At 38.0% G+C, this 12693-nt stretch overlaps 1 protein-coding gene across 1 annotated transcript in view; it reads right to left on the bottom strand.

Annotated features, from left to right (window-relative positions):
• The window catches only part of Vps35 (Vacuolar protein sorting 35), a 298912-nt gene that overhangs the window by 247773 nt on the left and 38446 nt on the right, over positions 1-12693 (bottom strand). Inside the window, exon 3 of the mRNA XM_090389880.1 lies at positions 1889-2012. Coding sequence (XP_090246006.1) covers positions 1889-2012 — 124 coding nt within the window. The remainder of the gene's footprint in view (positions 1-1888; positions 2013-12693) is intronic.

Genomic DNA, 12693 nt, shown 5'->3' with positions numbered 1-12693 from the left:
TTAAGTATATCCCACTTCAGCACACTGTGATCACTGTCACCTAGTGGTTCCTTTATCTGCAGATTATTAATGCATGAAGAATCACTACTGATAAACAGATCAAGAGTATTACTCCCTAAAAATAATAGTTGCCTCCCAAACATGCTGATGTAGAAAACAATCATCCAATAAATCCACAAAAGCCTTGCTAGTGTGTGAGTGACCAACCCACAAATTCCAGTCAATATCTGGAAGTTAAAATCCCCCATTATAAGACTCTCCGATTTCCTGGCCCACTGTATTTCCCTGTAGTTTCTTATTATACTCATCAGAGTCATTAAGGCCTGTAGCACACTCCTACTCTCAATTTTGATCTCCCAATGCTTATGTCAACCCAAACTGACTCAAGACTGCACTGTTCAACGATGTCAACTGGTTTCACTTCCTTGGATTTTATGTGTTTCTTAACTAATAGCATAACCCCCCCTCCCTTCCTATCCTGTCTATCCTTTCTGTAAACATTGTACTCCCCAAATTCCAGTTCTGCATTCCTTATATCTGTGTGACACCACATCTCTGATATCCCAAAATTATCTACCTTTGATGTTTTGAGCAATACCTCAAATTCATCAAATTTATTTACCAAACTCCTAGCATTGGTGTACACGCAAGTATACATGCACCTGTTACTATTCTTAACTACCCTTACACAACCCATGTGTTATACCGCAATGACTCCCAGCAGTCTCTGAAATATCCTGCATCTCGTTTTCCAGGCTGCTGCTCGTTCCAATAGAAGCAGTGCAAGAATCACTTTCACCTCTGCCAGTGGCTACTGTTAATCTATAATCCTTGTATCCCTCCCCAAACTAGCAGTTTTCCGACCCACCTAACACTGCCTCCATAGCATCAGCAAATATTCTTGCACCCTTTCTATTTAAGTGTATCCCATCCCTGTAGAAGCAGTCTCTTCTGTTAACAAGTACAGACCAGGCTGAAAAAAATTTTACCCCTTGAGCCTTGCATAATCTCTCCAGGGTCAAATTGATCGACAAGGCTCTCATCATATATTCCTTCCTATCATGTCTGGGCAGAATTGCAGACACTTTCAAATTGAATCCTAATTCGCGGCTTTTTTTCAACAGTGACCTGTACTTGTTAAGTAATTCTGCCAGTCTCCTACTCTTAATATCATTAGTGCCAACGTGTACAACTATATCACCTTTTGTGCCCTTAAAAGATGATATCCGCTCTACAATGTTCTCAGCCTTTGTCTCTGGCAGACATACCCCGGTCCTGTTCCACCTATCCTTTTTACAAAGCATGTTCCCCGTTTCCCTGACAATAGAGTCACCAACAACTACTAGTTCCTGTGGGACCAGTGCATTCTGCCTTGGGGGTTGCCGCTGTGTTGTGTGATGACCAAGTGCAAGCTCTGGCGTTGATGTGGGCAGCTGAGAGTTGATACTGATGACATTAAGGGGCAGCTGGATTGATACCCCAGTGGTGATAGGGAGCATATGATGAATGGATACAAGTTGCATAAACAGTTTTATTATTATTTTTTTTCTTTTGGCTGTGTGGCAAAAGCCTGGTTTCCTTTACTAATATTAACAAAAGACAGTGTTCGGCAGACTGTTCTGTTCAAAAACAAGGCTGCAGTTTTGTTATCTTTGTCTTATCACATTTAAATAATTATTTCTGCCAACAAAGAAGGGAGCCTGAAAACATACAAATAACTGGTTACTTTATTTCAAATTATTTTCAAGTGTAATGAAAATAACCCAGCCAAGAATGCAGCACTGTTGTTAACCTTTTTTCAAAACCAATAAAACAAGAATTATATTGTTTAGTTCAAGTACAAAAAACAACTCATAACTGATATGCATGCTAAAATAAAAAAACTTACAGTCTGGGAATAATGTTTCCAGCATACTGTACCAATTCATATAGATCTGCTACACGACGCCCCTTTTGAAATTCATCTAAGAGATAAAGTTCCAGATGCCTCAGTTCATCACACACAGCCATATCTGATATAGAAATTTAGGAAGTAATGAAAAGCAAACCTTAAATATATAATGCAAGTTAATTTTCTAAACATACAGTAGAAACTCAGGTATATCCCACAATCTGAATTTCGCACTCTCGCACTCCAACTCACTGTTTTTGTAGAAGAAATTGTCGGACTCAAAAAAAGGAGAATGTATTGAGTGAAGCACATCACATAGGTTAATTCCAAATTTATATGGGAAATGCTCTACTCAATATGAAATAATTAATTATTTCACTTCTATATAGCACTTTTATACCACTTCTATATAGCTGTGTTAGGCTTGGCAGATCGGCAGCTTAAATCCCTTGCCCGGATAAATGGTGAGGGTTGACGTCAGGAAGGGCATTCGGTCATAAAAAGTATGCCAAAACAAAAGGTGATTGATGGAAAGTAGATGTGTCAGGACTACCAAACAAAGGACAGGTCCAGTTAAAGAAGTTAATTCAGCTAGAAATGAAGAAGGAGTTGATAAGTGTTAGAATAGGAACATTGAATATTGGGACGATGAATGGAAAGAGCAGAGAGATTGTGGATTTGATGCAAAGAAGAAGAGTGAAGATCCTATGCCTACAAGAGACTAGGTGGAGGGGAAATAAAGCAAAAGAGCTCGATGAAGGGTATAAGTTGTTCTTTAGAGGAGCAGATGAGGGAGGAAGAAATGGAGTAGGTATCGTAGTTGATAAGGAGTTAAAAGATGGAGTGTGTGTGAGGTTAACAGGTGGAGCAATAGGATTATGAGCATCAAGCTGGAAGTGGGTGGACACTTGACCACGAAAGTATGTGCGTATGCCCCACAAGTAGGATGCGGGGAAGAAGAAAAGGACAGTTTTTGGATAGAAATGGATCAAGTGGTCATGGCAATACCTGAGAATGAGAGGATGATCGTTGGGGGCGATCTAAATGGTAATTTAGGAAGAGGCAAGAGAGGAAGGAAGAGTATGAATGGTGGAGTATTGGGGAAAGAAACAGAGAAGGGGAGAGGATGGTAGAACACACAGTGGCATTCAACTTGGCGATAGTTAACACCTACTTCGAAAAGAAAGATACATACAGGAGTGGGGAAAGGACAAGCCAGATTGACTATATCATGTGCTGTAGGGGGCATCTAAAGGAAATGAGGAACAGCGAGATGATAAACGGAAAAAGTGTGTCTGCACAACATAGATTGCTTGTGGCCAATTGGGAGGTTGCAGTGCACAAAAGTAGGAAATATTCAGGACAGAGGGAGAAAAGGATAAAGTGGTGGAGATTGAAAGAGGAGGCTTTGAGGAAGGAGTTCAGGGAAAAGGTGCTAAAAGGAATAAAGTTACCGGAAGACGTGCAAGAGTGATGGAAAATAAAGTTGTTTCTTAAGGAAAGTTGGTGAAGAGTTGTTGGGGAAAACATCAGGAAAGGGGACATCGGAGGGCAAGGAGGCTTAGTGGTGGAATGAGGAAGTGCAATCGGTGATAAAACAAAAGAAGGAAATGAAGAAAAGATGGTTCTTCAAATAGGCCTCTGGGGTTGGGTATATTCATACTATGATTTTTAGCATTTCTCACCAACCACTGAAGTAAAAACAAAAACCAAAATCTTAAAAAGCTTTACATTTAAATTTATAATAAATTTACAGTAGATCAAACAAAACAAAATAAGTGTGATTATACAAATAAAATGTTACTGATGATAAAATACTGAATTAAGATAGGATAAAACAAATGTAGTTTACAGTGAATGTACAAATAAAATGATATTAGTAAATTAATAAGAGGAGTTTACCTCAATATAGTACGTGGAACACTTCCGTATGATACCCTCCAGAAATTAAAACGGAAAAAACGAAAAAATCGACAACTTACCGGTACATTAAAGTAAAATATAAATAATTAAAGTAAAATATAAATAATTAAATAATCAATTTAACACAATTCAAAATCAATTCAAAACAATTAAAATTCAAATTAACGCAATTAAAAGAATCTAACGAAAATAAAATTACGCGCATGCGCGAAGACACATAATCACTATTTAAGTTGCAGGTTTAGCCTGATTCGGTAATTTTCATTCCTGTGATCACGACAGTCGGTCGAAAAGCATTGTCAGCTTCAGGAAGGAAAATCGTTTTGAATATTTTCGTTAGATTCTTTTAATTGCGTTAATTTGAATTTTAATTGTTTTGAATTGATTTTGAATTGTGTTAAATTGATTATTTAATTATTTATATTTTACTTTAATTATTTATATTTTACTTTAATGTACCGGTAAGTTGTCGATTTTTTCGTTTTTTCCGTTTTAATTTCTGGAGGGTATCATACGGAAGTGTTCCACGTACTATATTGAGGTAAACTCCTCTTATTAATTTACTAATATTATTATCAACGTAGAACATATTGAGTATTACAGCTCTGATTCATACTATCTAATTAATTTTCAAACTCTTATTGACTATTTCATTCACTTCCTGTCTCTCCAGTAGTATACAATCGATACACACAATTATGGGAGATTTTTTGAATGGCTTGGTACAAAATTACATTAAATCTACACTAAGGTACTCGGCCCAAAGTTACCATATTTCTTTCCTAAAATATTGCCTTCAAAACAACATCGTTCCGAAGTTTGCCAGGGTAAATTTAAATCAAAAAATTTCAGGCATAAAACAACTATCACTGGCGACATCACGTAATATTGTTAAGCTTGCCTTAAAATCTCGATATTCGGATAAACAAAAATACCTTTCCCAGGTTAGGAAGCTTCGCGATAAATTAAAAAATTATCTACATCCGAACGATTGGTCTGTATTGAAGACCTCCATAGATTTGCGACGGGAAGCACAAGCCTCAGAAATAAAAAACAGACACGTTAATAAGTTGCAAACATTATCGAATAGTTCAAGACACGTTCATGCGAATTCTAACACATTGTCGCGAGCTTGCGACCAAGTTCACACGAGTTGGGTGACATCCCCCCCACAGACACATAACGCACTACCACAGAATATGTCGGCTAGTTCACGAACACCCCCTCACCCAGTATCCAACGAACCGACATATCAACAGGTTACAAATCTTTCCTCGTGTACACTATCGCAGGACCAGATTTCACTTTTATCCAAAGGATTAAATTATAATTTACCACCTCGAAAGCTGCCAAAAAAACAATGCGTAATTGATTTTGAATTTGGACTTCGTAGTGTTCCACAAAAAGATGTATTTATTCAACAAGTTAACCAAGTAGTGAATAACATAAAAGAAACACGACTTCCTAAATTGAATACACATGACAGTTCAGCTTTACGAGAACTTCGAGAAAATAAGGACATTATTATACAGAGGGCAGATAAAGGAGATACAGTGGTAATACTAGATAAACATGATTATATTAATAAGTTAGATTCAGTTGTATCTGATAGCTCCACTTATTGTGAAGTGGACCCGACACTGTTTACCAATTTGGTAAATCAATACAATAAAACGTTAACCACATATCGTAAAAACGACTACATTACTATGGTTCAGTTGAAGGAATTGAAGTCCAGAACATACAATATTCCTGCACTTTTTGGTCAGGTAAAATTACACAAACCTGGATTTCCGATTCGACCTATTGTTTCCTACAGGAACTCGGCATTTTCAGCCTTAGCCACACATGTATATAACATTATAAAACCTTTTAGACAGGTTATACAATTTGGGATTAAGAATTACGATACATTATTTAATAATCTTAAAGACTGTAGACTCGGCGACAATGACAATTTATTCTCATTAGATGTTACATCATTATATACGAATGTAAACGTTGAATACACATTAGATATTATTTGGGATATGTTAAATAAAAACTCGACACCGATTAATTATACGAAGCTGCCTATAAAGGAGATTTTTCACTTAATTAAACTATTAGTTGAGGCTAACTACATCACCTTTCGAGACAAGGTGTACAAACAAATTTTTGGATTACCAATGGGTTTGAGCCTGAGTGGCTTAATGTCAGAGATCTATCTCTCAACGATTGAGCAGATACATTTGACACCTTTTCGTCCCCGTATCACATACTATGGGAGGTATTTAGACGATGTTCTAGTTATTACCGATAGTAGTACTATCCAAGATATTTTACATTCGTTTAACAATATTCATTCTAGACTCAAATTTACACTGGAAAGGGAAGATACGGATACTAAGTCATTAAACTTTCTAAATTTCACGCTTACCCGGGACTCGAACAAAATACAATTTAGCATCTATCGAAAACCCACAAACACCGGTATGCTTCTACATTATAATAGCTACCACCCGTTCACCTACAAAAGATCGATTATCTTTAATCAATTTCTAAATGCCTATAAATATTCAACGACGGATTCTGCTTTAGACTCAGAAATACAAATATTAACTAGCAGATTCTTGAACAGGGGTTATCCCATTAACACAATAAATCGAATTAGGGTACAAGCTAAGGATAGGATACAAAATACTGCACCAATCAACAATAGTAATATCAAAAAATACTTTATTTCTGTCCCATATGTTGAACAGTGGCACAAACAGCTTAACAGATTCTTTAAAGATACCGAATTTAAAATTATAGCTAGGCCTATACGGAAGTTACACACTATACTGAACAATCGCTCGGTTCTTTCGGCGTTCGCAACACAAATTAATGATCTAGTATACAACATTTCTTGCGGTGATTGCGACTCGTCTTATCAGGGTTCCACGCGGTTTTCTCTTAATATCCGTGTAAATCAACACGAAGCCTCTGTTCGTGCTTCTCGTTCAGCAGCGTCAGAATTAGCCTTTCATGCCATTAACGAAAAACATACTTTTTTATTTAACGAGGCCAAAATACTTAACGTTCAACGTAATTATACACGACTATTAATTGCAGAAACCGTTGAAATTAAATTACACGAGAATTCTGTTAATGTTCGGCGGCCATATTTGATCTCCGATGCGTGGACCTTTACGCGCATGCGCGAAGACACATAATCACTATTTAAGTTGCAGGTTTAACCTGATTCGGTAATTTTCATTCCTGTGATCACGACAGTCGGTCGAAAAGCATTGTCAGCTTCAGGAAGGAAAATCGTTTTGAATATTTTCGTTAGATTCTTTTAATTGCGTTAATTTGAATTTTAATTGTTTTGAATTGATTTTGAATTGTGTTAAATTGATTATTTAATTATTTATATTTTACTTTAATTATTTATATTTTACTTTAATGTACCGGTAAGTTGTCGATTTTTTCGTTTTTTCCGTTTTAATTTCTGGAGGGTATCATACGGAAGTGTTCCACGTACTATATTGAGGTAAACTCCTCTTATTAATTTACTAATATTATTATCAACGTAGAACATATTGAGTATTACAGCTCTGATTCATACTATCTAAATAAAATGATAATAAAATACTGAATTAAAATGCAATAAAATATACTAGATTAAAAGCGCTAAAATAACTGAAGCTTTCAAAGGCTTCTGCCTTCTTCCTCAACAGCGCACTTCTATTCTGCAGTGCCTCATTAAATACCAGCAGGTTCACAGTGCGTCTCACGTAAACATGTACTGTTCCCGTACATGTTGGAAGCGGCTCGGGAGCGTTCCAGGCGAAAACGTTCATCCCCTCCAAGGATTACCGCCTCAAAGAGGGGATGAATGCGTGTACCCTGTCTCTATTTATATTATTCTCAATAGAACTAATTCGTAGGCTCTCGAGCCACTTACGGTCCCAAAAGATGGGATGTAACAGGTAGCCAGGAAGATAAAGAAGCATATACCATAGCAAATAAGGAGGCAAAAAGGGCTGTGGCAATAGCAAAAAAGGGCAGTGGACGAGGCCTATGGGAACTGGAAAGGAAAGAGGGAGATAGGCAACTGATGAGAATAGCCAAAGCGAGAGATAAGGCATCGAAGGACTTCTCATCAATAAAACAGATAAAAGATGAGAGGGGAGTGGTTATACAGGACCCGGAGAAGATTATGGAAAGGTGGAAAGACTATTTTAAGAAGCTATTAAATGAGAAAAACCCAAGAGCACTATGCGAGGATGGAGAGATAAATGTGAGAGTAGTGGAAAGCATAAGCAGGAAAGAAGTGGAAAGCGCACTCAGAAAAATGAAGAGAGGGAAAGCAGTAGGTACTGATCAGATACCAGTAGAGGTATGGAGTAGTCTGGAAGAAGAAGGGATCGATATCCTATGGGACTTTATGGAAAAACTGTGGCAGCAGGAGAGGATACCAGATGAATGGAGGGAAAGTATACTTGTGCCAATCTATAAAGGAAAGGGTGATGTGCAGGATTGTGGGAACTATAGGGAAATAAAGTTAATGTCTCATTCAGTGAAGATCTGGGAAAGAATTGTGGAAGGAAGGTTAAGACAGGAGATGGAAATAGGAGAGGAACAGTTTGGTTTCATGCCGGGAAGAGAAGCAGCAACAGATGCGGTCTTTGCTTTAAGGCAGGTGATGGAAAGATACAGGGAGATGCAAGTAGAGTTGCACATGGTGTTTATAGACCTGGAAAAAGCATATGAAAAAGTGCCCTGACAAGAGGTATGGAGATGTATGAAGGAGAAGGGTACATAGGAAAAGTATGTAAGGCTTGTGAAGGATATGTACAAGGGAGCAGTGACTCAGGTTAAGAGCAATGTAGGTATGACTGAGGGTTTCTCTGTAGAAGTTGGACTGCACCAGGGATCAGCTCTCAGCCCATATCTGTTTGATCTGGTAATGAATGTGTTGGTGACAGAAGTGAAGAGTAGAGCACCATGGAGTATGCTGTTCGTGGATGATATTGTACTGTGCGAATCATCCCAAGGAAAGGCAGAGAAGAAATTGGAGGAATGGAGGAAAGCGTTGGAAGATAGAGGCATGAGGATAAATAGAACAAAGACAGAATATATGGTATTGAATGGAGAAGTTGAGAGTTCTATAAAACTGCAGGAGGAAAAGCTACCATCTGTTTCGAAATTTATGTATCTGGGATCGAATGTTGAGAGGGATGGAGGATTAAGTGCAGAAATACAGCACAGAGTGCAATGTGGATGGCTAAACTGGAGAAAGATGATATTTTTGGTTTGGTTTGGTTTTTTTTTTATTAGGAGCATTGGCAACTAGGGCCATATTGCTCCGGGAATATGTGGTGGTCATTTCCTGACCTTTCTGCAACCTCAGTATTTGCTGGTGACGGGCTCGAACCCTGGTCTAATCAAGAAGCGTGTTCTACGCACTGCTGCTCCTTCCCACCTGGCTACGGAGACGCCCGGAGAAAGATGAGTGGGGTGCTGTGTGATAAGAAAGTTAATTGTAGAATGAAGGGAAGAGTGTATAAAACTGTGGTTAGACCCGCACTGATGTACAGTGCTGAGACATGGGTGATTACAAGGGCCCAGGAGAAGAAGGTGGAAGTGGCGGAGATAAGGATGCTAAGATGGATGTGTGGTGTGATGAAATGACTGGTTAAGAAATGACTACATTAGAGGTACGGTTAAGGTGGGGCCTTGGAGTAAAAAAAAATACAGGAATCTAGGTTGAGGTGGTTTGGTTATGTGGAACGAAGAAGTGAGGAGTATGTAGGGAAGAGGTGTGAAAAGCTGGAGGTGATAGGGAAGAGGGGGAGACCTAAGCTGAGATGGAAGGACAAGGTGGCAGAGGATTTGAAAGAGAGAAGATGTAGGAGAGAGAGGAAGCCCTGGTTAGAAAGAAATGGAGGAAGAGAATTAAGGAAGGGAATGCCGACTCCATATGAACGTGGGAAGAAGGCAAGGACAAAGAAGAAGAAGAATATGAAATAATTAATTACTGAGCAGTTTCCCACATCCACACCATATTCAATATGCCAGATAAACTTACTATTTGCTAATGACATTTCTGAACCCACTTCAGGATCAGTTTTCTAATCTACAAAATAAGTTTGTTTTCTCTCTCTCTCTCTCTCTCTCTCTCTCTCTCTCTCTCTCTCTCTCTCTCTCTCTCTCTCTCTGAGTTGTTAACAGAATCTCAAAGATACAAGTACCCATGAAATAACGTATAAGTTAGTGCTAGAGCATTGTGTCTATATGTAGCCAACTACTAAGTATATTAGAAATGTTATCATTTAAGTATATCTCATATTGTGAATACCTTCACAATGAATTACCATGATATTGCACTAACTCGAATAAATAATGCTTCACCAATGGAGAAGACTACTGTTACTTATTCTCGGCACATACCATCACCCAGATGGCACCGTTTCAGAGCTTGTTGGCTCCTCATCGGTGGGTGGGCAGGTACCCAGGTGCTGCAATGATGACAATCCAGTTGCGAACTATAACTTCACAATATGAGAGATGCCTAATGGTGTACAAGTAATAAAGATTACATAATACATTTATGGCAATAGCCTCAGGTTATGCAGAAGTTACCTGATGTATAAGTTAAAGCTAGAGCATCATGTCTACATGAAGCAAACTACTAAGTAGTTAAGAAATGGATTTATTTAAGTACAGTCGATTCCGGTTATTTGGGACACATCAGGACTAGTGCATTTTGGCCCGATTAAGCGACTGCCCTAATTATCCGAAGTTTCACGTAAATAGTTAAAAAGACAATGTACTCCCCCCCCTTTACAATTGGTTCACTGTTCAATCAAATCACGTTACAATGGAGTCACCATTGTAAAGTACCGTTCACTATACGATGTGTAATAAGCGCCAGTCATTGTGATCACGTTTGTGAATTGAATTTTAATTCTATTAAACAGCGATTCTAATTAACGAAAATAGGAGGAATATTATCCATAGGCTATAAAAGTAAAAATATATTAAGTACAAATTTACCCTTTATTACCTTACCAATTAAAAAATTAAATGATACGTGAAATTCGGAAGAATACACGTGATAATCGGAATAATTAATACGTACTGTAATATGTACATACTAACTAAACTAGTTGACATTTCTGTTCAATGTCATTTGTGGGTGGGGGTTAATATTTAAAACAGTAAAAAGAGAAGCAATCAATAACAAAGAACACTGCACACAAAAATTGCAAGTAACACGATATGCACAAGTGAGAACGGAGTAACAAATTACGAAGCTTTAAAAATAGGAATGAAGAGAAGGGCCTGAAAATTATTTATTTTTATATGATTGAAGATTCCATAGAAGTGTAAACACATTTCACCATAATAACCCACAGAATTCCAGCTGTCAGTATTATCGCAAATTCAATAAGATCGAGTTTACTATCAGTTTATGATAGATTTCACTAACACAATAGCCCAATAAACAGGTGACTACTAATTGTTTTATTGTTTTATGGTTATGACCTCCAGAAATTCGACCGAACTACGTGGTACAGTTGGGGACAATCGTAGGGTAATCTTCAGTGCTGCGGTCTTCTGCCCTGATCAAATGGCATTTTGTCCCAATTAAGCGAAGTAAATCCTGGCTATTTTCTCGACTGGGTTCTGTTTTTTAAGATTTGCCCCAAATAAACGGCTGCCCCGATTAACCGGTGGCCCAAATAACCGGAATCCACTGTATATCTCATATTGTGAATACCTTGACAATGAGTTACCATGATATCGCACTATCTCAAATAAGTAATGCTTCACCCATGGAGAAGACTCCTGTACTTATTCTTGGCAGATACCGTAACCCAGATGGCACTGTTTCAGAGCTTGTTGGCTCCTCATCGGTGGGTGGGCAGGTACCCAGGTGTTGCAATGATGACAACCTAGTTGCAAACTATAAGTTCACAATATGAGAGGTGCCTCATGGTGTACAAGTAATTAAGATTACATAATACATTTAACCAAAAAACCAAAAAAGCAGTATGTAAGGAACTTAAAAGCAAGTTTGAGCTTCTGCAGAACTGTTCAGGACCAAGATATTGATGAGGAATAATACAACTTTCTGAAAGTGATAAAGCCCAAGAAACCTATAGGTAAAAAGAAATCCAAAGAAGAAAAAAAATCAGTCAAGAAACACTTGTCATGATGAACCAAAGATGACAAATGAAGAGCAAGGTAAACACTGACAAGGATAAAATGAGTATACTGAGTTATGCAAAGCCTTTAGAAAGAGACTCAGAGCGATCAGAGAGAAAACTGGATAACCAATTACAAAAAACAGTTGGTAAACCATAAGATGGAAGCTTGTTTAGAAAACTTTTATGCCAAACACAATTGAAAGCCTTTGAGATGTCAGGAGCAACTGCTTGTGTTTCACTGAACTTCTCAATTGAATTTGTCCATAAATGATGAGATTTTAAAGCGGAGTTGATAACGGCAGGTTTCTAGGTAGTTTAAAAGTTGGCAGTTAATTGATTTCTCCACTAATTTAGAAAGAGTAGAAGTAATTGCAATGGGACGATAATTGGATGGGAGGGATTTGTCACCCTTTTTAGGAACTGGTTAATACCTGAGTTGGAAGAAAAATGGGATGCTAGCAGGTCAGCTTTATCCTTGGCTGAAGTGACAACAGAACCATCTGGTTTGGACAGAGGTGGGAGCAGAGATGGGCAAAAGTTGCGGCCAATAGCTTTGGCAAGAGACCAGAATTCTCGGCTACCATTAGGGCAAGAAGCAAGGTTTCTACTCTTAGCCTGTTCAAAATCTAGTTTGGACTGATTAATAACTGCTTTACAATTGTTGAAAGCTTTGGTGCAGGCAGAAAATGAAACTGA

Source organism: Mastigoproctus giganteus, chromosome 2, assembly GCF_048544385.1.
Source record: "Mastigoproctus giganteus isolate SK-2022 chromosome 2, ASM4854438v1, whole genome shotgun sequence".
Lineage (NCBI taxonomy): Eukaryota > Metazoa > Arthropoda > Arachnida > Uropygi > Thelyphonidae > Mastigoproctus > Mastigoproctus giganteus.
This window is presented reverse-complemented; position numbering and strand designations above follow the sequence as displayed.